The 26,565-nt window shown below is 48.3% G+C and overlaps 1 protein-coding gene across 1 annotated transcript in view; it reads left to right on the top strand.

Annotated features, from left to right (window-relative positions):
- Nucleotides 1-8,892: 8,892 nt before the first annotated feature.
- Nucleotides 8,893-26,565, top strand: part of LOC107105656 (ankyrin repeat and fibronectin type-III domain-containing protein 1-like) — a 50,917-nt gene continuing 33,244 nt past the window's right edge. Inside the window, exons 1-6 of the mRNA XM_015405656.1 lie at nt 8,893-9,078; nt 10,912-11,119; nt 14,754-14,948; nt 16,703-16,816; nt 18,573-18,670; nt 24,065-24,155. Of these exons, the coding sequence (XP_015261142.1) occupies nt 8,893-9,078; nt 10,912-11,119; nt 14,754-14,948; nt 16,703-16,816; nt 18,573-18,670; nt 24,065-24,155 (892 nt within the window). The remainder of the gene's footprint in view (nt 9,079-10,911; nt 11,120-14,753; nt 14,949-16,702; nt 16,817-18,572; nt 18,671-24,064; nt 24,156-26,565) is intronic.

The following is a 26,565-nucleotide window of genomic DNA, read 5'->3' as shown; positions in this document are numbered from 1 at the left end:
ACACAGTAGACCATTTGTTCTTGGTCAACTGCCTAGACACCCTGGGTGTGAGGGGTACAGCCTTGAGCTGATAAGAACATAAGAACATAAGAGATGCCAATGTTGGATCAGGCCAAAGGCCCATCCAGTCCAACACTCTGTATCACACAGTGGCCAAAAATACCAGTGCCATCAGGAGGTCCACCAGTGGGGCCAGGACATTAGAAGCCCTCCCACTGTTGACCCCCCCAAGCACCAAGATGACAGAGCATCCCTTGCCCCAGAATCCCTATCTATACCTTGTGGCTAATAGCCACTGATGGACCTCTGCTCCATATGCTTATCTAATTCCCTTTTGATTCTCCTCATTCCCTTTTGATTCTCCTAAATCCTCCAGGGCTGGCCCCAGGGGATAATCATGGGCAGACAGGGGTCGTCACCACAGGCCCTAACTTGTGGAGTTCCACTGCGATCAATTCTCTCCCCAATGTTATTTAACATCTATATGTGCCTTCTGGCAGAGATTGTCAGGTGGCTTGGAGTGGAGTGCCATCAATATTAAGATGACACCCAGCACTACCACTTATTTGAAGATCGACTGGTAGCTGGAATCTTGGTCTTAGCCGCCTGGTAGCTGGAATCTTGGTCTTGGCCTCCTGCCTGGATAGCTAGGCAAGGGTTGGTTGAACCTAAATCCAACTAAGAAAGAGATCATGTGGCTGGGTGAGCCTGGACCACTGGGGTGGCCACTTCTACTGGCTCTTGACAGGGTCCAACTTTCTACTGCCCAGCCTGTCAGGAGCCAGGGGGTGTGGCTCAGTTCTTTGCTCTCCATGACAAACATGCATCCTCAGTGACAAAATCTGTGTTTTACTATCTACATGTGGCCTGCCAACTGGCTCCCTATCTGGGGTGGACCTTGCTATGGTAATCAATGCAGGAGTCACCTTGAGACTGTACTACTGTAATGTGCTCTATACAGGACTACGTTTGAGGACACTTTGGAAGCTGCAGGTGGTCCAGAGCACAGCTGCCAGAGCATCATGGTCAGCACATATAACACCTATCCTACAGCAGCTGCACTGGCTCCCAATTAGTTTCCGGTGCCAATTCAAAGTGGAATTTTGAATTGCCAGGGTGCTAAAAGAAATTGCAGATGTTATTTCAGAGCCTCTGGCTCTAATCTTTGAGATGTCCTGGAGTACTGGTGTTGTGCCGGAAGACTGGAGAAGAGCAAATGTTGTCCCAATCTTCAAGAAGGGGGAAAAGACGGACTCAGGAAATTACAGGCCTGTCAGCTTGACAACAATACCTGGGAAAATTCTAGAGCTCTGTCTGTGAGTACCTTGAATGGATTGAGTTCATTGGTAGTAGCCAACATGGGTTTATCAAGAATAAGTCATCCCAGACCAACCTTATCTCCTTTTTTAACAGAGTTACCAAAATAGTTGACTCTGGCAATGCTGTGGATATAGTGTATCTAGATTTCAGTAAAGTATTTGACAAAGTTTCTCATGATATCCTTGAGGATAAACTGGTTAAGTATGGGCTGGATGGTGCAACCGTTGGATGGAGTCATGGTTGGTTGAAAAATCGTACCCAACAAGTGCTCGTAAATGGCTCTGCGTCTATGTGGAGGGAAGTCTTGAGTGGAATGCCACAGGGCTCAGTCCTAGGCCCGGTGTTGTTCAATGTTTTTATAAATGACCTGAAGGAAGACATAGAGGGGATGCTTATCAAATTTGCAGATGACATGAAGTTAGGTGGGATTGCTATTTCTGAAGAAGACAGAGTCAGGATTCAAAACGATCTAGATAGGCTGGATCAGTGGGCTGAGAAATAAAATGAATTTCAATAGAGAGAAGTGCAAAGTCCTACACTTAGGTACAAAAAATCAAAGGCACAGATATAGAATGGGAGGGACTTGGCTTGACAGCAGCACATGTGAAAGGGATCTGGGTGTTCTGGTTGATCACAAGCTAAACATGAGCCTGCAGTGCGATGTGGCTGCGAAGAAAGCTAATGCAATCTTAGGATGCATTAATAGAAGCATTGTGTCCAGATCACGGGAGGTGGTAGTTCCACTCTATTCTGCTACGGTCAGGCCTCACCTGGAGTCCTGTGTCCATTTTTGGGCACCATATTTTAGGAAGGATGTTGACAAGCTCGAGCGTGTCCAGAAGAGGGCAACCAGGATGGTGAGAGGGTTGGAATCCAAGTCTTATGAGGAAAGGCTGAAAGAGTTGGGTATGTTTAGCCTGGGAAAGAGAAGGCTTAAAGGGGACATGATTGCAGTCTTCAAGTATTTGAAAGGCTGTCATGTAGAAGATGGAGCAGATCTCTTCTCTCTTGCTCCGGATTGCAAGACTAAATCTAATGGGTGGAAATTACAAGGGAGTCGTTACCGGCTAAATATCAGGAGAAACTTCCTAACTGTAAGAGTGGTTGAGCAGTGGAACAGTCTGCCTCGGGAGGTGGTGGATGCTCCTTCGCTGGACGTTTTCAAGTGGAGGCTGGACGACCATCTTTGGGTATGTTGTAGATATGTAGGGCTATCTTTCAGCTATGCTCCTGCAGAGTGCAGGGGGTTGGACTAGATGACCTGCAAGGTCCCTTCCAACTCTTAACATTCTATGATTCTATGAAAGTGTTGGTACCTACTTTTAAAGCCCTTAACGGCCTGGGGCCCTCATACCTTTGGGACCTTGTCTCCCAGCATGATCCTCCCTGTCTCCTCTGATCTTCATCTTGGAATTTATTGAAGATCCCAGGTCCACATACTGTCCACCTTGTGTCAACAAGGGTGAGGGCCTTCTCAGTAGCAGCCTTTTAAAGCCCTTAACGGCCTGGGGCCCTCATACCTTTGGGACCTTGTCTCCCAGCATGATCCTCCCTGTCTCCTCTGATCTTCATCTTGGAATTTATTGAAGATCCCAGGTCCACATACTGTCCACCTTGTGTCAACAAGGGTGAGGGCCTTCTCAGTAGCAGCCCCCATCCTGTGGAACCAGCTGCCTGAAGATGTGCATGCTGTGTGGGGCCTCACTAGGTTCTGCAGGTCATGCAAGGCTGCTCTTTTTCAGGTGGCCTATCGGTGATTTTGATCTGCCAGGCAGCTGGTAAATTATGTTTCAGCCATGGCTTCACCATCAATGCATTCTATCCTGCTTGACAGTGGAAAGATTTCTAATGGTTTCATATTTTTTAATTTTATTTATTGTATCTTTTATACTATTTTTATTGGATATATTTTATATACTATTAACCTCCCCAAGTCCCATTTAGGGGAGAGGGAGCGGGATATGAGTTTGATAAATAAATAATAAAGTCTGTCATCACCTCAGATAGGGCTTGAAGAAGTGAGTGACACACAGCAGAAAACTACCAGGAGAAAAGAACTCAGATGTCTACAGTATAGGTATATAGGGCTCAGAGGCTGATAAAGAGGCAGGAATAGATCAGGTATCCTATGTTACCTTAAAGGAATAGTAGATTAGGGACCTGTGAGAAGAGGGAGGGAAATATCCCAAGAGACAAGCTAATCCTATTTCAATAGGCTGAGATTCTTGGGTTTAAAGAGGAGTTCCACATGAAATCATTCTTTTCTTTCTGACAGAAACACCCTGCCAGTTCAGTAGAGCTTTGGGTGTGTGAAGCTGTAAGTGTTTTAAAGTAGAGTTCTGTTCTCTGTTGCTGTAAGTAACCAGCAACTTGTTAACATTCCCTGCCTTATCCACCAAACAACTAAGCACTGAGCCTTTCTAAAGAAGAGAGAATAAACTTGTTTTTTTTGTGTTGTAAAAAGAAGGTGTTGGTGTGAATCACTCCAGGAGAAGGGGAGGGGAAAGTGATAGAAATTACCTCAGGTTCCTAGTCTACTTTCTCAGGTTTCCTCTGTAATGGCAGCACATAATCCAGCACTGTTATTTGTTAGCATTGCCTTACTGACTACTTGCAAACCACGGCTTAACCGAAATCAGCTTGGTCCCGGCTACTGGAAGGTGTGGCTGGGGTGGGTGGGGAGCTGAGAAGATACCTGGCCAAGACAGTGGACTCTTGTACTTCTTACTGCTGGGGTGAGGGGGTGCCATTTTTGAACACTTGAACTAGGGCCATTCAGTTGTGCGGTGGGAGGTGTAAATGGTCATCATTTGCAGCTGTTAAATTAACAATCACTCTGTTTATGGCTCTCCTAGAGACACTTCTGCTGACCTGTAAAAAGCACGGTGTCTTCTACTGCGCCTTGATCATGCCATCAGTAAATGCACCATCTTACACAATTTGTTGACATTAGCTAGGATTTTAGGTGCCTGTGAGTAGCTTCAGCACCCATATTTTCCTGTGAACACTATCTGCTTTCTGCTGTTGGAATTGGGATACAAATCAAGAGCTCTGTATACATGGTCCAGTTTCCAACAATGACAGTATTTATACCCCCTCGGGGACTGGAAATAGTAAACAGACAGTTGTGCCTATGAAGCATCCACTTGTCACAATTGGTTGGGTCAATTTACTCTGATTTCTCCTGAAGATGTTGACAGATTGCCTGGTGTTGTGAAAACTGCCACATAGACTCTGGACCCCTGCCCATCACGGCCAGTGAGAACCAGCTGGAGAACCTGATGAGCTCCTGGCTAGGATGGTGAACGCCTCTTTGGAGGAGGGTAGGGTGCCACCCGCTTGTAAAGGAGGTGATGTTCCACCCATTCCTTAAGAAGCCATCCATTGTGTAAGGAGGCTATGGACTAGTTTTAGTCCTGTCTATTTGTAGGGAAGTTGGCAAAATCTTCAGTGGCAGAGCTACTTCTGACATTCCTGAATGACTCATCCTTCCTTGACCCTTTTCAGTCTGGCTTTTGGCCTGAATTATGGGATGGAGGCAGTTTTAGTGGTCCAGTGGATAGTTCTGCAGATTGATAATCCTCTCTCTCAGTCTTGTTCAATCTCTCAGTGGTGTTCAACACTGTGAATTACACCATTTCCTCATAAACTGTTTGGAACAACTAGCCAGAATGTTTGAGCTGGCTTTTGATTTTCTCTGTCTCTCTCTCTCTCTCTCTCTCTCCTCTCTCTCTCTCTCTCATTACATTGATTACATAAAATTGCCACTGCTGAAGTGAACTTGGCCCTGCACAAGTGGGTATGTAGTGTCTCACAGAACTTCATATTATGACCAGTGCTTTTGAACATCTAAATGGATGTCCTGGAAGACATCATCCATAGCTTTGAAAAAGCATGTCACGGGTGTCATACCATGCTCTAGACCTGTTTGCCTCTAGCGCTCGAAAGCAGCAACATTTGTCTTAAACCAGTGCCTCGTGGGCAGTGGTTGGGGTGGATGAGGGCAAACAGGATCAGTCTGGATCCTAAATAATCAGAGGTGGTGCCGTTGGAAAATCCGTGGTTTTATTGGCGATCCGTGAGCTTGTGCTTTCCCTGTCTGAACAGGTTGAGAGCCCATATATTACTGAACATGACTGTGCTTTTTTGAGAAGCAGGAATCAGTGGTCACTGGGACTAGTTCTATAAAATGCAATCGCTGCAAAGCTCAGTTTCTACTGGGATGACCTTGCCAGTCAATCCACACCTGGGAAACTTCCAGTGCTTTGTGAGAGTGTGCTTGAAGAAGACCCAAGAGCTTTGACTGGAGCAAAACATTGTGATTTGCCTCCTAATGATTATTGGAAGGTGTGGAATTGTTCAGGCTGGCTGTTGGCAGTGTTCCCTCTAAGCTGAGTGAGTGTGAGCTAGCTCACAGTTTTTTAGCCTCCGGCTCACACATTTTTGTCTGAGCTCGGGAAGGAGGGCTCCAGAGCAAACCAGTTTATGTAGAAGCCAAATGGCTCGCTCACAAATTTAATGTCAGTAGCTCACAAAGTGGGATTTTTGCTGACAAGACTCCACAGCTTAGAGGGAACATTGGTTGTTGGGTTTTTTCTTTTTTCTTTTTGGTAGCAGTTGTGCTGTTCACCAGGTGCTCCTGACCCTTAGTGAGAGTGCTTGTGCTTAACGCTTTAAAGGCCTTCACAGCCAGAGAGCTGTGGTATCCCAGGTTGGGATGTGAGGAGGGAACACTTTTTGTTACCAAAAGGAGAGAAAGGCAGGACTGGGCAGCCAAGAGCACCTAAAGGGCAGGCAGGGCCAAAGACTGCCGGTATTAGCCTCCATGGGTGTAAAGGCTGTCTCAAGAGCAGAGACCTCCTTGGAAGTAAAGGCCTACTCACAGGGCTCTTTTTGTAGAAAAAGCCCAGCAGGAACTCATTAGCATTATAGGCCACACCCCTGACAGCACAGCTCATTTGTATATTAGGCCACACCCCCATGTTACCAGAAGTGTGGTCATCCAGCCACACCCACCTTTTGCTTCTTATTCTCTTTACCTTGTTTGCTGTCAAAACCCAGGGCTTTTTGCATGTTAGGCCACACACCCCTAATTGTAGCCAATCCGAATGAGTTTCTGCTGTTGGGTGTGGCCTATTATGCTAATGAGGTCCTGCTGGGCGTGGCCAACTTGGGAGCCAGCCGGAACTCCGTTCCTGTGCGTTCCTGCCCAGAAATAGCCCTGCCTACTCATGTGCAGGCCAAGAGAGCCAAGGAGAGAGTGTGGCAGGAAGAAAAGGCTAGAGCAGGAGGGGAGAGAGCCATCTGAGTGGGGAGCCAGACAACTGGCTAGGCTGGACCTCAGAGAGAGCAGACGGGACCAGGCACTCCCATTCTTGGCCTGGGTAGCCAAGGCAGATTCCTTGAGGTAAGGATACAGTGGCTGGAGGCAACAAGGGATGGATCCTTGGAGCAGGCTTTGACGGAGACAGGTGGACGCAGGAAGGGGTAGGCTGCCCTCCAGGCTGTAATCAGGCAGGCGAACCTAGAGCTCTGTTACTGCAGAAAGCTTGTGCAACAAGCCAGAGCCTTAACGCTCTACTTGGTGTCTGCCTTTTATTGTCCAGGTCTGGATCATGAGGAGATGCCTGGGTGGAGATGCAGCCCCTGGCCCAGGGAGCCTCACCGACCTACACGGAATCTATCTCTCTTAGTTAGTTCCCTTGCCAGATATGTGCTGTAAACCAGTCCCTCCTTCGTTTCCATTCTTTGCATGAGCTGTGATCTTCTGAAGCGGGATGCTGGGGTCTTGCAGCGGGGGCTCCGAGGGGCAGTGGCGTGTTCCGCCCCTTGAGTGGAGAGGTTCTGGCCATTTGGTTACTGCCAAGAAAGGCTGCACCCTGGCCTGGATAGCCCAGGCGTGCCCAATTTTGTCAGATCTTGGAAGCGAAGCAGGCTCATCCCTGGTTAGTGTTTGGGAAAAGTTCACGCATACATAGAACAAAGGAAAAATTTCCTGAAGCTGTAATAATTTTCTTCTTTATTCCATAGGTGAATTTAGGTGAAACCAGAAACTTACTGCATGTTTTATTAAGTCTGACTGCATTGAAATTAGTTTGTTCTGGAGCCATCCTTCCTGAGCTAAGACAAAAATGTGTGAGCCAGAGGCTAAAAAAACTGTGAGCTAGCTCACACTAACTCAGCTTAGAGGGAACCACTATGCAGAGGTAGGCAATGGCAAGCCACCTCTGAACGTCTTTTGTCTTGAAAACCCCATAGGGTCGCCGTAGGTTGATTGCAACTTGACTGGGGGGTGGGGTGCAAGACTTTGTGTGCATGTGTGGACTTACAGTCTTTCCACTCAGCGTGTACTATAAACTGGTAGATGCATTTTTGCTGATGGCTGGTTTTGTCTCAACATAAGCTGCATGTTTGCATTTAGGATATGTTATACATTACTTTGAACATATGGGAAATTTGTATAAAGGTTTATCAATAAATGGTGGCTTTGGGGGATGTAGAATGGTATAGTGTAGCCCGATCTAAGCTAAGCAGAGTTGGAACTTGGCTGGGAGACCACCAAGGAAGACTTTGCAGTGGAAGACAATGGCAAACCACCTCTACTTAATCATTTGCCTTGAAGACCCTGTGGAGTTGGCATAAGTCAGCTGCACTTTACATTTACATGGTGGCTGTCAATATATAGGACAGGTATAAGAAGACAGGTGGAAGGGAAGAAAATTGACCAAATTCCAGGGACTCTACTCACCTCAAACATACTATTTGTGTATGTAGATTTATTATTTATGGGTGTACTGGAAACCATAGAATTGAGAAACAAAATCAGGATATTTTCAAAGTAATGTTATTAGCAGCACATGCAGTGATTGCATATGGTTGGAAGGAGAACTCAAAATGGACTTTAGAAAAATGGAATGAATATTATACGAATATATACAATCGGACATATTGGAATGTTTAAAGCAAGATAAGATATGGACTGTAAAAATGAAGGAGATAAAAAAGAAATGGTCGGTATACTTTAAATGGGTTTGTAAAGGGGAAGCCAACAGGCGTATATTTGAAAAGTTGGAAAGAATGTGCTCGTGGTTGAAAATGTAATGTGAATAACATGATGGTGGCCACCTTAGGGGGGAGGGATAAAATATGGGAAAAGAAGTATCAAAAATTTGGAACTAAACTGCAATGTAATAAAAATATTGGGATACAATAAAAAATTATTAATTTTTTTTTAACTGTGTAAGATTTTTTTTGTATTTTGCAAAAGTTTAAATGTTTTGTGATCCATGGAACATTCACAGCTATATGGTCTTTCACAAAAAAAAGGATACAGCCATAAAAGACTACATAGATCCGTAGATACTTTCCACAATACCCTGTATCGGGTCAGTGATTCAGGTAGGGCGAGGAAGGAAGCTTTTCAGTTGCACAGAACTCTTCTTCAGGCTGGACCATTCTTGGGAGTATTTAGATTTCCCAGTCCCCGTGTAACCCAATCTAGGCAAGGGAACGTTAATTGTGTCTGCTCATTGACTCTTCACTTTGTGTTTCATTAGGTCTTCCTCACCTAAAATGACACAGCAAATGAGAGACTTACAGCTCACTCAGTCTAGGAAGCAGCCGGGACCCTCCTCCCCAAATGCCGCCAAGAGGCTGTACCGGAACCTGTCTGGGAAATTCCGCGTTAACTACATGTCCTTTGACGAGGGGAGCTTCACGGGGAGGAGTGAGAAGGAGAAGCTACGCAAGTCTTACCTTGTGAGTGCCATTCCCTGCCCTCTAGAATTCCTCTGCTGGCCCTCTTCCCTCTTCTAAGAACGGGACAAGAAGTGCAAGGAATGTGCATCCCTTCAGATTGAGTTGGGGGGGGTTGTTTAGATGTTGCTCTTCAACTCTTTCCGAGGTTCTCCCACTCGCTTACTCACAGCATTGGCTTGGATAAGGTGGGAAATAATTGGCCAGGCAGCACTATGGCAGGGAGCTTAGAGGGAACAGGAAAGGCAAGTATCGTTAAAGACTGATTTGAGAGGGAACCCCAAGAGCACAGGGGCTGTCTTCTCTAGCCACAGTATGGCAACTGCTTCAGATTCTGGCAGACTGTCTACCCCAAGAAATGTCTTATTTCGATTTGTTGAGCTAGGGGATTTACATGCCGCCCCTCCAGAGAACCTGCTTGAGGAGACTTACAAAAACGAAGCACAATAAAACCATAAAACAGCATGCAAATCATTAAAAATTAACATGCTATTTAAAAACCTAGCACAAAACATTTAAAGTAAAGGTAAAGGTTCCCTTGCTTGAAAGCCAGTCGAATCCGACTCTAGGGTTGCGGTGCTCATCTCCATTTCAAAGCCGAAGAGCCAGTGCTGGCATGACTAAACACCAAGGCGCATGGAACGCTGTTACCTTCCCACCAAAGTGATCCCTATTTATCTACTTGCAATTTCTTGCTTTCGAACTGCTAGGTTGGCAGGAGCTAGAACTAGAGACGGGAGCTCACTCCGTCTTGCGGCACCCGGGTCTCGAACTGCTGAACTACTGACCTTCCACAGCCTGCAGTTCAGCGTCTTAACCACTTGAGCAGCCTAAAAACTGAGGCCTATAAAACTGTTCTCAGGCTAGAAGCAGATTGTAACAACAATTTTTAAACAATGAAAAAACCTGGGCAAAAAACTGACCTTGGCCTGGCCCCTAAAAGAGTAGAGCAAGTGCTAGGTGAATCTCCAGGAGAAGGGCAGTCCACAGGTGAGGAGCCCCCATGGACAATGCCGTGTTTCTAGTTGCCATCCCAATAACCTTTGGAGATGTGGCCGGGGGGGGGGGGGGGGGGGACAGAGATCAAGGTTTGTGATCTTCACAGTGGACTGGCCAGTACTGCTGTGCCTTGGGCCTGGACCTGTAAGGGTTGCAACAGCTGGTCTGGCTTGCAGAAGGGCCAGGTGGACGGGTGCTGCACTGGGCAAGTCCAGTTTGCCAGACTTCTTTCTGCTACTGAGTTCTTGGTTCTGTTCCATAGAAAGGATTCAAGCAAATTTGTTCCTCAGTGTCCCTTTTAGGCGGCCTTGCTTGCTAATTTCATTCTCCCCCTCTTAAAATATGACAAGTTCAGTACCGCGCACATGGTGTAGCATTGTGATTGCGTTTTATTGTGGGAAACGATTCCCTTTGGGTGCACGTTGTGCTTTTAGAAGAATGGGAAGCAGCTGTTGGATGAGTGAGACTTTTAAGTGCTCGGTGTCCTTGGTCTCGAAGGCTCACAGCTTCGCAATTCATCAGGGCAGTCCTGACTGGCAAGTTAATAATGTGAGTCGAGCGGAATGACATGTCCGTGGCAGAAGAGATCAGGTGACTGGTTTGCAGTTCACCCGTGTTCACTGTGTGTTGTAAAAGGCAAATAATGGCTTAAGTTGCAGACAAGAAAGCCGTTGTGCAAGTGCTTAATTCGGCTGATCCACTCAACACACATTCATGAGGTCCTGCTTTGGACTTCTTAAATTTGGCCCGAGCAACTGAGTGGAGGAATGAAATGAGCCCGTAAAATGAGTCACCTGCTCTGCTCTTGCGGAATGCTGCAACCGCTTCTCTCCACAGTTCCAAGGCAACGCCGCCCTCTTTGAAGCCGTCGAGCTGCAGGACCTTGATAAGGTACAGGACTTGCTGAAGCAGTACAGCCTGGAGGAGCTGGACCTGAACACCCCAAACAGCGAGGGGCTCCTGCCCCTGGACATCGCCATCATGACCAACAACGCTCCCATCGCCAAGACACTGCTGCTGGCAGGGGCCAAGGAGAGTCCTCACTGTAAGTTGCCATTTGGTGGCCCTGTCTCATGACCCTTCCAAGCTTGCTCCATCTGTTTCTTTTTTTTTTGCAACTTGAGGAACTCTGGTCCTTGTGGTTTCCTGACAGCACGGGGACGGCAGATTCTGTTCAGTTTGCCTCTCCTCCATTTTATCCTCCCCACAAGCCTGCGAGATAGCTTTGGAAAAAGTGCAGAAAAGGGCAACTCGAATGATAAAGGGGTTGGAACACTTTCCCTATGAGGAAAGGTTAAGGCGCTTAGGGCTCTTTAGCTTGGAGAAACGACGACTGAGGGGTGACATGATTGAGGTTTATAAGATTATGCATGGGAAAGAGCAGGTAGAGAAAGAGGTACTTTTCTTCCTTTCTCACTCGTGGGCACTCCATGAAATTGCTGAGCGGTCAGGTTAGAACGGATAAGAGGAAGTCCTTCTTCACCCAAAGAGGGATTAACACATGGAATTCACTGCCACAGGAAGTGGTGGCGGCTACAAGCATGGACGGCTTCAAAAGGGAATTAGATAAGCATATGGAGCAGAGGTCCATCAGTGGCTATTAGCCACAAGGTATAGATAGGGGCTCTGGGGCAAGTGATGCTTTGTCATCTTGGTGCTTGGGGGGGGGGGGTCAACAGTGGGAGGGCTTCTAATGTCCTGGCCCCACTGGTGGACCTCCTGATGGCACTGGTATTTCTGGCCACTGTGTGACACAGAATGTGGGACTGGATGGGCCTCTGGCCTGATCCAACATTGGCATCTCTTATGTTCTTATGAGATAGGTTAGGCTGAGAGAGTGTGACTGGCCCAAGGTCACCCAGCGAGCTTCCATGTGGCAGAATGGGGATTTGGACCCACGTCTCCCGGAGCCTTTTCTGACACTCTAACCACTACACCACACTGGCTCTTTATTTGTTTATTTTTAAGTATCCTCCTTTCCTCCCCAATGAGGACCCAAAATGGCTTATGATGGAAAAAATTGGAATACAGTAGAGAAACGGGTTGGGGTGTGTGTGAACACAAAGCATCTCCCTCTCTCTCCCTCTCTCTCCCTCTCTCTCTCTCCCTCTCTCTGAGTCTCTCTAGTAACAGATCTTCCTTGAGGCTCTTGATTTCTGTAGGATCTGACCCTCAGTCATTCCAATAAATAGGACAGTTGGACTCCCATTCTAGCTGTATCTGAGCAAGTGCACAGTGACTCACAAAAGCTCCTACTCTACCACATATTTTGTTAGTCTCTAAGGTGTTACTGGACTCTTGCTCTTTTCTACTGCCTCAGCCTAAAGGTTGAATGGAAAGAGCTCTTTGGCTGTTGTCCTTTGGCTCATGCCTCTGGTCACACCCAGCCTTTAAGTACCTGTAATACCACATATTTTGTTAGTCTCTAAGGTGTTCAGTCGAATCCAACTCTAGGGTTGCGGTGCTCATCTCCGTTTCCAAGCCGAAGCGCCAGCGCTGTCCGAAGATGTTTTCGTGGTCATGTGGCCGGCATGACTAAACACCATGGCGCACGGAACGCTGTTACCTTCCCACCGAAGTGGTCCCTATTTATCTACTTGCAATTTCTTGCTTTCGAACTGCTAGGTTGGCAGGAGTAAGTACCTGTAGCAGAGGATAAACAAACTCAGCCAGACCTTATTGAGCTGCTGCTGGCCAGCTAGCAGGGACTTCTCCATTTCCTCCCCTGCTTCCCGAAAGCTTCTCCTATTGCTGTGACACTTTGATGTGAGAAGTCATACCTACCAAACTCTTCTCTACTGTGGAAGGGTTAGGGGTATGGGAGCGCTTTCTGGGCATGGAGGGGCTGAGTGTCTTGGAACAGATGAGATCCAACAGTGTAGCTTTCAGACCATGGTAGTATTAAAAAGCCCACTGTCAAGGTGAGTCACAGGAGCAGATTCCAGAGAAACTGCAGGTATCTGTCATCCTAACCATAGGTGACAATGGAAGGGGGAGGCACCGATGGAACCATAAGCAGAGATGATCCTACCCTCTTCTGCCTTTGCAGCCCTTAGTGGCATGTTCTAAGGAAGAGATTCTCTGAACTGCATATAGTGACAAGCAGGGCAGCAGAAGTGGGAATGAGTAGATTCTCTTGTGTTACTGGAATCCCCACGTCAAATGAATGACTGAATCACCTCAGAAGAGTGTCTTCCTGGAATAGCCCTGCTTGACTTGACTTGGCTTTTGCTGTCTGAAATGTTCAAACTTGTCTGATCAGGTGAAGAGAAATGTAAAGATGAAGAAGAGACTCCCATCTCACCTCTGGCGACCAGCTCAGAGCAGCAGGGTAATGTCTGGCTGCTAATTATTTGCAGATAGCACTTCTCATGAAGAAACGAATGGTTTCTTCGCGGCAGTGCCGGCATTCAGGTCAGAAGTAGAATGCCCCTTTCGTTCAGTGGAGACATTCCTGTGAATGGGAGAGCATAAGAGGGGAGTGACTTTGAATAAGTACTTATTAGCACTCTGTCCCACAAGCTTTCAGACACACACACTCTAAATAGGTTGTGCTGGATACAGCCACTGGGGTCTCTTGCTTGCTGGGTGGCCCACACAGCGAGTAGCCACAGGCCTAGCTGGCAGGGTGTGCAGTGAAAGGAGCTAGTGAACTTTGAGGGAGGAGTGTATGTCTTTGCCGTCTGGCCATAGGAGCCAGGGAAGCCCAGAGGTTCCACTGAACAGAGAGCAAGCTGTGCGTGTGTGCGTACGCGCATCTTCTCTTGTTCTGAACACTTGTTGGCTCAGGAGGGGCAAGTCTCTTATGCAGGCAACTTGCAAAAGTTGCACTTTAGCTATGGGTCGTGTGCTGCCGTATACATATGGGACTTTTCAAACGGCGACCAGTCAAGACAGACGGACAAACCTGGCCAATCGGTGTGGTCATGGGACTCTTTATGTCATGGGGATGCTCAGCTGTGGATGGCTGAGTTCCCTTACTGCTGCGGTTGCCCTCGCTGATACATGGCTGCCTGCCAAAGGCCACGAGCAGCAGGGCAAGCAGAGGCATGTGTCTGCAGTCAATGCAAAATGCTTATTTTGGTGCCGCTGACCAGCTTAATGGTGATGCTGGTAGTGGAGGGTAGGAAGGCTCCTCTGTCATTAGATACCAGGAGCAGGATGGGGATTGCCAAACAGCAGACCTTGTTTTCTGGGGTCTTCCTGAAAGGTATTATATTGTGCTGGAGGCAAAACGGCATAATGCAGTTTGGATGCTGACTGTAAGGTTCATTTTTGAACTGGCAGATGCCTTTTGATCCTTCCGGCAAAGATGTACTGGCCGTAGAGAGGACTTGGTCCCCTAGAGAGCTGCAGAATTCCTGAGGAGTGGGGACACTTTTGAAAATGTCTTAATCTGCAGTAAAGCCAAATCAGCCTTGCTGGCCTGCAGGAGCAATGGCGGGTCTAGCTCTGTGGCCTTTTATCCCACGCGTGGGGCAGGGACTGTATCAAAGTGTGCTCCTCGGGTCTGTGAGGTTTTTCTAGCGGATCTTCTCAGTAAAAAAGCATAAAGGATCCCTTCTGGGGGCCTTCAGCCAGGTCTGTTCCTAAGCATGCGTCTCCTTCCTCCTCTGTTCTTGTGCATCAGCTTAGCTGTGTTTTTTTTTCCTTCTCCCCCCCCCCTCCCCTTTCCCCAGTCGTGAGTCTGGAGAGCCGGGCACTGCACCTGTCCACACTGGTCCAGGAAGCCGAACAGCGGGTCAACGATCTCACTGCCCAGGTGGTGAACGAGGTGCCCAACGCAGACTGTTCGGAGAAAGAGAAGCAGCTGAAGTCCTGGGAATGGCGCTACCGGCTTTACAAACGCATGAGTGCCGGCTTTGAGCATGCCCGTGAGTCTCTGGCGGGGCACAGAAAACCCCCCCCCACCCTCCCCACCCAAGGGGATCAGAGGAAGGAATAAGGAGTGTGTTGACTGCAGGGGGGTCAGGATGGGAAGCCTTGTGATTGGGGGAAGTCCTGAAATAGAGAAGCAGCCTAAAAAACTCCTCGCTGGGGCCATGTTCACCCTCCTCGGGACCCCAAAGAAGTGATTCCAATGCCTGCCCCTTCTGCCTAGAATAGCTTCCCAGAATCTCGTCCTTCAACTCCCTCCTCAAAACCGGACTTTCGACACAACCCGGTAGTCCCCCGTTCCTCAATGAAACTAACCCTGAGTGATGAGTCATTGGACTGACAAGTAGGCCCTACTCCACAAAAGCTTATGCTAGAATAAAAATGGGTTGGTCCTGAAGATGCCTGCATGTTCTGGCTGTAACCGACTGGAACGGCTGCTCCTCTCATCCTTCCTTCCTTTTCGTTTTTTTTTATCCCTGCCTCCACCTCCCTGGCTTCACTTGGTTATGTCAAATCATAGATGGTCAGCTCCTCGGGACAGGGTTTTCTCGTGCTCAGTAGAGCAATAATCGTCATCATAATAAAAAATAGTGTGCTTGGTGTGCTTGCGTTAGTTCCTGTCAGGGCTCTTTTTTTGTAGAAAAAGCCCAGCAGGAACTCATTAGAATAATAGGCCACACCCAACAGCAGAAACCAATTGGCATATTAGGCCACACCCAACAGCACAGCTCGTTAGCCTATTAGGCCACACCCCATGCCTGCCTTGGCTTGCCCGGGCGCCCCGCAGCTGCAGGGAGCCCGGGCAAGCCGCCCCTTGAAGGGAAGGCAGCCTTCCCTTGGCTTGTCTGGGTGCCCTGCGACTGCGGGGCGCCCGGACAAGCCAGCCTTTAGACAGGCAAGGTAAGGCACGGGGTGGCATTTAAATGCCTCCCCAATCCTTCCAGGTCCCCCCTGGCCCGCCTGCCTCAGAATCGCCAGGGGGAGTCGCTCTCCAGGCCTTCCCTCTGTAGCCAGGCACGCAGAGGTTTTGGCTGGCTGTAGTGGGTGTGGCCAACTCTGAAGCCAGCCGGAACTCCGTTCCTGTGCGTTCCTGCCCAAAAATAGCCCTGCGGAAGAAGGTTTCCTAGAAGACAGTGCTGGGCCACAGAAGAGGGGTCAAAGTTTGCCATATCAGGAGTGTGCTGGTCTTTGACTGTAATAAGTAATTCAGTTCAATTCACCATGTCAAAGCATGTTAATAATTTTGGTGTTCAGTAGAATCAAACTCAGATGGCTCCAAGCACTAGTAGGCGAAAGCCACACTGCTCTGCCTTTAAGCCATGTAATCTTTTTTTAAAGGGAAAATCCTTCCTAACAGGCACAGGGAGTTCTTAAGCATGAAGGCTGACCCAGCTGCCGAGCCTCGCTGAAAGAAATGTTTTGGTGCAGCCAGTCTGCTCTTTCTGACTGTACAGCCCCATTTGCAGCCATGTCTAATGCTGCGGGGAAGTACAGAAAACGCAGTCTTTTATTCTGTCCTCTTTGTGCTGATTCAGTCTCCCTTACGTGCACGCTACATGCAGAATTCAATACCTTCCCCTTCTCAGGCGCCCTTTTGCAAAGGGAGCTGGCCTGAGTCTTTCCGCCTCACCTCTTGGGGCTGTCTCTCTGCATATGATCATTCGGATTAGAAACCAATCATTCCTGCCGCACAGGCCCTTCTACACTTGGACGTGTCCTCCTCGCTGACATTTACGCTCTCTGTTCTCAGGGGTTCCAGATCCACCCACGAATGTTCACCTGTCCGTGGCCAGCAGCACTTCTGTGGAAGTCGTCTTCCAGGAGCCTCTGAGTGTCAACTCGGCTGTGGTCACCAAATACAAAGGTAATGTTGTGGGTCACTAAGGGCAATAGCTCCCCAGCATTTTACCTTGAGGGCCTGCTTGGCTGATTTTTGTCTCCTCTCGGACGGGAAACCCTACCCAGTTGCCTCCTGGAGTGCTCATGAATAGATAGAGATCCACTTTTGTATTGATTTACCATGCACCTTGAGTGTCAACGAGGAAGGCAGGCTATAAAGGAAGCAAACAAATAGTTTTGAAGTTGGCGATGTATGGGCAGCTACCAAAGATGCCGAAAAGAGTGATAGTTAAAAAGAAGTTCAAAAGAACTACATCGTCATAGTCCATTGATGTAAAAATCAGCATTTAACATTTAGTACAGCTGTCTATCACATTATATGGTGGTTTATTGAATGTCAGCTTTTGATTTCATAATGAACAAGCTTCTACCCCTTATGACTGTAGACACAGTTTGAAGATTTCTGTGTTTGCTGTGCCTAAAAGCTCAGAAACTAGATCAAACCTGTGTTGGGGTTCCAGGGGATAGAAGAGAGGACCTCCCCCACCCCCGCTCACCATTTCATGCTTGTGCATTCCCCCAAGTTCCCAGTGATGTGCAAGCCCCAGATCCTGTCCCTCTCTTCCTCTTGTCACTGATTGCGTCCTCCCATCATGGACAACCTATTTCTAATGTTGCATTTGAAGTCACTCTTTAAAACTGAGTTGATGTGTTTTCTCTCCAGTTGCTTAAAATGGTCTATGGAATTGACTGGCAAAAGGTTTCCAGTGGTGGACACTGAAACACATGCGCAGAAAAGTGTGCCATCTCCTTGCCCAGTCCAGCCCTGTTCGCTGAATCCCTCTCCCTGCTTTGCCACCACGTGCCGCTCCGGAGTTTTCGCAGAAAGAGGCTCAACCTTTCCTGAGTAATGTGGTCAGGAAAGAAGTAGGATTGGCTTGTTTTCAGTGTCCAGATGCTGGCGGTTCCACACCGGGCCAAGTCACCTTTCATCCTGGTCATCCCTTCCCCTTCCCAGAGTCCAGCGCCATAACTCTGTCCCCTCTTCCAGTTGCTGTTTGGATCCCATACAAACATGTCCCTTTTTAATTTTAACACCTGCTCCCCTCAGCATAGATTTCCCATCCGTTTAAACCCTGTGCATCCTGTCATCATGTTGGCTTTCAGAAGAATGTTCCTTTTCCCAGTCACCACCAAATCCTGCCCCTTAATCTACTTTGTCTATTTCCCACCAATCCACCCACCCCCTCTCTCTCAACTGCCTTTGTTTGGTCCACCTGTTCTGTGCTGTCTTTTATCTCTGGGTTCATCAGTCTGTCCGTTCATCCATCTCACGAGCCGGCCTTTTGCCTTCCCTGTGTGGACGATGGACGTCTTCTCTGCTGAGTTAGGCAGCGGAGGTCACCCTAGCCAGAGAGGCTTCTTGGTCCGGCAACATGCAGCTATTGCATTGCAAGTTCAAACGGGGGGGGGGGGTGTCCTTTGAATATGGGAAAGGTGTGCCCCGTTGTTGCTCCCTCTTTCAGTTTACACCTCCCCCCCCCCGCAGCTCTTCCGCTCCTTTTTTTTTTTCTCAGACATTTTCCCAGCCTGCACAGCTGGCCTTGCTGTAGCTGGTTCTTCAGTTTCACAGTCAATCCCCTCGCAGCAGCTGGTCCATCCCTGGCAGCCCAGCTCTCTAATCTAGCCCTGTCTGCCTGCCAAGCGCTACCTCCTTCTCCTTGCTGATGAAAGACCCAGGGTTACTGACAGCGTGGCTGTGCTTCTCTCTTTGTTTGCAGTCGAGTGGAGCTGCTCCCCCACCTTCTCCCCGCCGCTGGGAGAGATGGTGATCGACAAGCTGAAAAACCTCCATGTCACCATCCGCGGCCTCGTCTCGGTGAGTGAGTGGCTCCTTCGAAGGCATGGAAAACCCTCCCTCTGCTCTCAGTTGGCTTCTTTTGGGTTGCCCAAACGTAAGGCCGTGCTGCGGTGACCCACTCTGCCCCATCTCGCGTCAGGTCACACGCAGGCATTCAAACGCCATTCCCAGTCTACTTTCCTTAAGGACTACACTCCAGGGATTAGGACTTCCTTGCACACCCCCAGGATTCTCACGGAGGCAAGACTGGTGGCTTGCTTTAGCCCATAAGGATATGGTGCACAGGACTGCTAGCCCTCGCCCTGTGCATGGGCGGGGATTTCTTCTGCTACAGACCCAAGCAGGGAATTGAAGACTCACACACACACACACACACACACACACACACACACACACACACACACACGCACACACACTTCTGTGTCCTCCTCTGCCACGTTCTCCTTTGGACCTTGCATAAGAGCAATCGGCTTGTGCTTCCATCCCGCTACCTGGGGCACAAAGACAAGCTTTACTGCTAGCAAACCCAAATGGTCTGCCCGAGCAGCGGTTCCCAACCTCTTTGACATCGTAACCCACAAGCAATGCTCCCTCTAAGCTGTGGGGTCCTGTGAGCAAAAACTCTACTTTGTGAGCTGCTGGCATTAAAGGTGTGAGCGAGCAATTTGGCTGCTGCACAAATCAGTTTGCTCTGGAGCCCTCCTTCCTGAGCCAAGACAAAAATCTGTGAGCTGGAGGCTAAAAAACTGTGAGCTGGCTCACGCGAACTCAGCTTAGAGGGAACCCTGCCCACAAGTCCAAATTGACATGGCCTGGGTGACTCACTTGAGACAGAAAACAAACAAGCATGTGCAAATCAATGGACCTGCCAAAGCCCAGGACCCAGCTCCTTAGGTTGGGAAATGCTGTGTTAGAGCTGTGCTCGGAAAAGCAGCCCTTCCTCCAGCGCTCCATGGTTGGGGCAGCCAGCCTGCACTGATGGGAAGAAGTTCTTCTCAGGAGGCACGAAGGCAACTAGCCTTTTGGGGTGACTCCCGATGGGAGGGGTTTCTCCCAGTTTCAGCCCTGTGTGGTGATTGGCTTGTCAGAAAGCACAGCAGGTTTTTTTCCCTCCAACAGTCATTGGTGAAGGAGGCCAAGAGGGTGGAGGTACAGAAGCCATAGGTCACAGGGGCCAGTGCTTCCCCAATGGCATGGAGGGAGAGCTCAGTAAGAGGTTGCTTGATGAGGCAGTGTGGGTCCATGGACTGGTTGTGCTTGACCATGTGTTCAGAAGATGCATGTGAATGCCACTGGTTGGGGCATTTGAATGCCACTGGTGAATGCCATTGGTTGTGGCATTTGAGACTGCCGATGGAAGATTGTATGTCCGAATGTTCTCTCTCCAATATAAACAACAAAAAAAACCTTACTTGGATGTATTAAATTAGCACGGGTTCTAGACACTGGTGAATGCCATTGGTTGTGGCATTTGAGACTGCCGATGGAAGATTGTATGTCCGAATGTTCTCTCTCCAATATAAACAACAACAAAAACCTTACTTGGATGTATTAAATTAGCACGGGTTCTAGACGAAGGTTCTCCCAGCTTAGAATCATAGAGTTGGAAGGGACATAAGAACATAAGAGAACATAAGAGATGCCAATGTTGGATCAGGCCAAAGGCCCATCCAGTCCAACACTCTGTATCACACAGTGGCCAGAAATACCAGTGCCATCAGGAGGTCCACCAGTGGGGCCAGGACATTAGAAGCCCTCCCACTGTTGACCCCCCCAAGCACCAAGATGACAGAGCATCACTTGCCCCAGAGTCCCGACCGCTCAGCAATTTCATGGAGTGCCCACGAGTACTTGTATTGTGAGAAAGGGAGAAAAGTACCTCTTTCTCTACCTGCTCTTTCCCATGCATAATCTTATAAACCTCAATCATGTCACCCCTCAGTCGTCGTTTCTCCAAGCTAAAGAGCCCTAAGCGCCCTAAGCGCCTTAACCTCCAGGGTCATCTAGTCCAACCCCCTGTACAATGTAGGAAATTCACAAATGCTTCCCCCCCCACACACACACACCCAGTTACCACTGTTCCATGCCCAGAAGATGACAAAAAACCCTCCAGGATCCCCAGCCAAACTGGCCTGGAGAAAAATTGCTTTCTGGCCCCAAAGTGGCGATCAGCATTTCCCTGGGCTACAGAACAAAGCACTGAGGCAACCCTTCATGCCATCCCTCTCGTGATCTGCCTAAGTTCACACAATCCGCATTGCTGTCAGATAGCCATCTAGCCTCTGTCTGAAAACCTCCGAAGAAGGAGAGCCCACCACCTCCCAAGGAAGCCTGTTCCACTGAGGAATCCCAAAATCACATTTACCTTTTCAGCTATGGCATCACACTGCTGACTCATGTTGAGTGTATGGTCTACTAAGACCCCTAGATCCTTTTCGCACATACTACTGCCAAGGCAAGTCTCCCCCATCCTATAATTATGCATTTGATTTTTCCTACCTAAATGCAGAACTTTACATTTATCCCCATTGAAATTCATTTTATTTGTTTTAGCCCAGTTTTCCAGCCTGTCAAGATCATCCTGTATCCTGACTCCATCTTCTATTTGCTACCCCTCCCAATTTAGTATCATCTGCAAATTTAATAAGCATTCCCTCTATTCCTTGGCAGCTTTGAAATACTTACTATAGGCAAGTATCTGCTTTTTGTGCCAAGCCAAGTAGGATGCTGCAGAGGGTCTTCTGGGTACAAGTACCCCAAAATTGTGGGCAAGGGTGGCACATGCTTTGCAGATGTGTTAAAATGCCTTTAGCTGTTCTTGAGCACAGAAGAGAATTCCAGCGGTCTAAAAGCTAGGGTGGTGCTGAAGCTGGGTACCTCATTTCATGCTCTTTCATAAGTGTTGGGAAATGTTATCTCTTCCTGGTAATTTTGAGCACTCGCAAGCACAATGGTGCCGTTTTAATTTCCTCCCTTGCCATTTCTTCTTTGCCCTTGGCCTCCTCTGCTTCCCCGCTCTCTAATCCTTGTAATCATGACAGCCTGCTTGAATTTTATCGATGACAGCACAATGCTGTGTCTAGCATGATGATGACATGTGTGCTCATGGGTTACCACTGCTTAACTCAATTAAGCAAAATTAATTAAGCAAATGACCTGCAGGGTAGGCAGATGATACCCAGGACTGGCAGGGCAGAGAAGAAGAGAAGTTGAACCCAGAAAGAAGCAACTGCCCAAGGAGCAAAGAGGAGCCAACGCAGCCCTCTCCTACCAGCTCCGCTCAGCAAAGTTTGGAGCCTTCCTCCAACCTAAATGGCTCATCCTCCGTCATCTGCTTTGTGGGGTGAGTGAACCTACGAAGCTGTCGAATCCTGAGCCAGACCACTTATCTCAGCATCGTCTGCTGGGACCTCAGCAGCTCTGTAAGGTCTCCGGAACCGACATCCCAGCTCTGAAGTTGCCAGAGATGGATTGTGGGACATGTTTGCCTGCACAGCACCACTGAGCAATGACCTGTGGGGTTTGGGGTTTCCGTTTACCTCTTCTTATTTTTCAAGCACATGCTGAAATTAGAGAACACTTGGCATAGCCCCTGTGAAGGGAAATGTGCTTGAATCACCACTTTTCACAAAATACAAAGTGCAGCGGTTGTTCCTCGTTCTCTGTGTGGCGAATGGTTGGAACTGCTTTGGACGGTAAAGAGGCGGTACCTTGAGGCAGAAATCTCTGTGTCGCGAAGAAAGCGGAGGAGAAGTATTCACTGAGCCATGTGCTCCGTGGGTTTTGTTCTCTGTGCCATTTCCCCCCCCCCCATTGGCGCTCTTTCTCACCCCCACCCCCAGCCTATAAATCAGAAGCTGGTTCTCCCCCACTGCCACCACCTGCAAAGATCAAACCCTCTCCACCAGCCCCATGGCTAATTGGAGATGAGAACCACTGACTCCCCTCCAGCCTGCAAGTGTATGGAAGTCACGGGCTGCCGGGGGCTGCCCCCTACCCCTGCCGTTTTATTTCTCTGGGAACTACAGGACCCACACTGCCTGTCAGCTGTCCCTTCCCCATTGTGTGGAGGGCAGCGTCCAAGAGTGCAAACAGGACATGCATTTGAAATAAATGGACCTTGGGCTAGCTTGATTTCCACAAGTCTCCCATCTCTTTGCAAGCACGGAAAAGAGGGATGAGATTATTCCCAGTGGAAATGTTTTTGAAGGCAGTTGTGAAATCGCAGCTGATGTATCGCTCAGCAAGATTGTGGGTGGACTCTTAAATGAAATTTTGATTTGGGCCATGAGTTTTTGAAAAAAGCCCTCCTGGAAATATGAACTGGACTGATTGGTACAGTCAAATTGGACCTTTCAGTTTGGATCGTTGAGAGGGTCTCTGGCGTGGCTTAGAGGGCTGTGATCACAGCCCATTCCTTTGCAGTGCAATATTATTTATCCAGGAGCTGAGCAAAAAGAAAATGGCATTTTTTTTAGGCAGTCTATGATGCTGGGTGGTCTTTGGGTTAATTTCCTGCATACCCATTTGGATAACCATAAAGTTAATCTCGCTTGGATTGTGTCTAGAACTGGGCCCTGGGAAGCCATGGTATGAGGTTATCATGTGCCAGGATCTGGAAGTCTCAGACACTGCTGCAGTTTGGTGCCGGTTTGGTGTAGTGGTTAAGTGTGCGGACTCTAATCTGGGAGAACCAGGTTTGATTCCCCACTCCTCCACTTGCACCTGCTGATGGGACCTTGGGTCAGTCACAAGCTCTGGCACAACTGTCCTTGAAAAAGAGCAGTTTGTGTCAGAGTTCTCTGAGCCCCACCCACCTCACAGGGTGTCTGTTGTGGGGAGGGGAAGGGAAAGGCGTTTGTAAGCTGCTCTGAGAATCCAATTTCTTCTTCTTCCTCCTCTTCCTCCTTCCTGCCCCAAACTGAACTCTGCCTTTCATGAGTAATGCAAAATGGAGAGTCCAGCAAGGAGTGTTCCATTTGTGGTAGGAAGGCCACAGCAGGATCTTCGGCCTCCAGACCCTGGCTTGTAGCATTGATGTCATCTCAGCAGACTTCGATCCTTGTACTACTAAAATTGTTTTGGACCAAAAATGGATTCCACAGAGTCTGAAATTAAGTCAGTAATACATCCACAGGTGCCATACTCTTGGAATCCAGTAAAGAATCTGGGTTGTTCTGAAATTCTTTGACTCCAATCTGGACAGAAGGTGTCATCAAAGAGTCATTAGCCTGAAGGAACCCTACAACACTGTGGGCCACAGCAGAAGGTATCACACCTGCTTGGCTTTTCCTTTTGCAGTAGCTGATCATGGAGAGGGCAACTTAAAGCAGCTCTTTACCTGCCTGGGGATGGAGCTCCAGGTTGTCCTCTACCTCTAGTGACTGTTTCTCCCTTGCCCTTTCCCCACAGGGTACTGCTTACTATGTCCAAGTGTTTGCCTACAATATGAAGGGCTGGGGACCTCCTCAAACTTCGATACCACCCTTTGCTATTCCCTCAAGTAAGTGTGAATGCTAAGAAGTGTTATATGTGTCTTGACATTGGTCCTGTAATGCTACTTTACCGGCCTCAAGGTCAGGTGCACCTAGTGGCGCTCTGTGGGTTTCCTTTGGCATCTAGATCCAACAGAACCGCAATTGCTTACACGAAGAAAGAATGTACATCCTTTTTTTGTGTGTGAAAATTGCCTGGTCAAGTGAGAACTATATTCGGGATATTTCAATAAGCAGACGTTTGGGTAAATTGTTTGAATATCATGATGAGAAAATTCACTTTTAATACATTCTGCGATGAAATTCTTCCCCTATTGCACTTTTTGGGAGGGGGAGGAATGTATAAAAAAAGTAGCTCTACGACTTTGTCCTTTTCAGATATTGTCACCTGCACATTACTAAATGTTCTTCCCAAAGTAAAATCACTTACCTCTTACAGTCCCCCACCCGTAAAACCCACTGTGTTTTGCATTGGGGTAGGTTTTTTACAGCAGAAATGTAATGTGTATTGGGGTAAAAAAAATACCCCCTGAGTTTTTCCAGAAAACACCTACCCAGAGAAGCATAAAGTGATATGGAGAGATACAGCCCCTTCCTCCTACACAGAACTTGTGTGAGTTATTCAATACACAGAAAAGGGGAGATGGAATGTAAACCAAATAAATAAAAATCTCATCTCATGTGGAAATGTGTATCTAGATTTGGGTGTTTGAAAGAGGCTCTGGGGCCTCTGAAACATATGGACTTCAACCACCGAAAATATTTTGAGAGAGACATTTCCCTACCCTGAGATAGTTGGGTTGGGGTAGTGAATACATCCCAACTACAATTGTGTAGGTTTGTTCATGGGAACTGTCATGAATGGGCTGTGCCACCAGAGGCCTACTAGGCGCAGGGAGCCTGGCTAGCAGTAGGTGAGGCTGGGCCTTAGGGTTGCCAGGTCTGGGTTGGAAAATACCTGGAGACTTTGGGGCGTGCGGGTCCCCCGGAAGTGATGTTGCACGCTGGGGACGGGGCCACGCCATTTGAGGGGAAAACTCTTTGTTTTCCCCTTAAATGGTGTGGCCCCGCCCCCAGCGTGCGACGTCACTTCTGGGTGACGCGCACGCGGGGGCGGGGTTTTCCCCGGGCCCCGATTCCGCGGGAGCGGAAATCGGGGCTCGAAAGCGGGGGAAATTCCGCCCCCCGGGGGCATTTGGCAGCCCTAATGAGTAGTCTAGTGTCACTTGGAATAGTGAGCTAGGGACAGTATATATTTATATGCGTTAGGACATTTGATTTATTTTATTTTCACCCACTTACTGTTATTATTCTGCACCTTGTTGTTTGACCTCCTATAAAATAAACCTTTTCCTTGTTTCACTCTGCCTGGTTCTCACGCCTGTTATTCAGCCAAAAGGGAGGTCTGAAGGTCTTGGGAGGGTGCTCTGGACCTTCTCAAGGGAGCCTGGAACCAGAGTGGTGGCAGTGTCAGGTGACACCTCACCTGAGTCATGACAGGAACTGTCTCACATGTCCCATTGAATCAGGCTCTCCCTCCCTCCTCTGCTGAGGGCCACATTCAGATAAGGCCTCATGGTCCAAAGAGGGTAGTGGCTGTAAGGAGAACCCATGCTGCCTAGGACTACAAATCCATTCTGAAGAGGTTTGGAGTTGCATTGGAATTACTCTAGATGCTTTGTGCCGTATCTTGGGGCTGAGTAATATCTAATGTAAGCTATAACGTTTGGGCCACATGAGAACATACATGCTGGCTTACTTGCACGTATTAAAGAAAATATTTCTCCCCCCAAATTAAAAAAAATAATAATAACCAACTTTTGTCACGTAAAAGTGTGAGGTACCTCCCTGGGTGTTTTTAAAAGCACCTAAAAATAGCACTAGGCCTCAGCCAAAGTTAATAGAGCTGATCTTTCCATGGAAAACAGCAGCATGGGGAGCGTACAAACCAATTAATGTAAAGTTAATGTAAAAGAGCTGTTCTCCCACACACACACACTTGCCTGTGCTGTTCAGTAGCTCTGCCACCTCATAACTAAGAAGCCTAGGGAAGAGATTCTGTTTATTTGTCGAGGCAAGGTTGAGTCTCATAGTGGGTCTGAAGCAGCTTCAGCCCAGTCGAGGGCTAGTGGACGGGATGAGACTGTGGAAAGACTGAAGAGAGTGCCAACAGACGGACCTTGTTTGTTCACTGTGAGTTGCCATCTCCTCCTGCTGGTGGCAGCTGTTAAATACCATCATCAGAGGTCATTTCAGGAGGGATCGCGGGGGATCGCAGTTCCCCCGGGTGAGGTACGGGGGCGGGGCACATGACGAAGCCCCGCCCCCTGCTTCCGGCCGCCCCGCTTCCGGCCCTCATTCAGCCAGGAGGAGGCAGGAGAAGAGGGAGGGTAAGTTGCTTCCTCCCTGCCTCTCCCC

Source organism: Gekko japonicus, unplaced genomic scaffold, assembly GCF_001447785.1.
Source record: "Gekko japonicus isolate JY-2015 unplaced genomic scaffold, Gekko_japonicus_V1.1 scaffold1192, whole genome shotgun sequence".
Classification (NCBI taxonomy): domain Eukaryota; kingdom Metazoa; phylum Chordata; class Lepidosauria; order Squamata; family Gekkonidae; genus Gekko; species Gekko japonicus.
The sequence above is the reverse complement of the archived record's forward strand: the minus strand, read 5'-3'. Positions and strand labels throughout refer to the sequence as shown.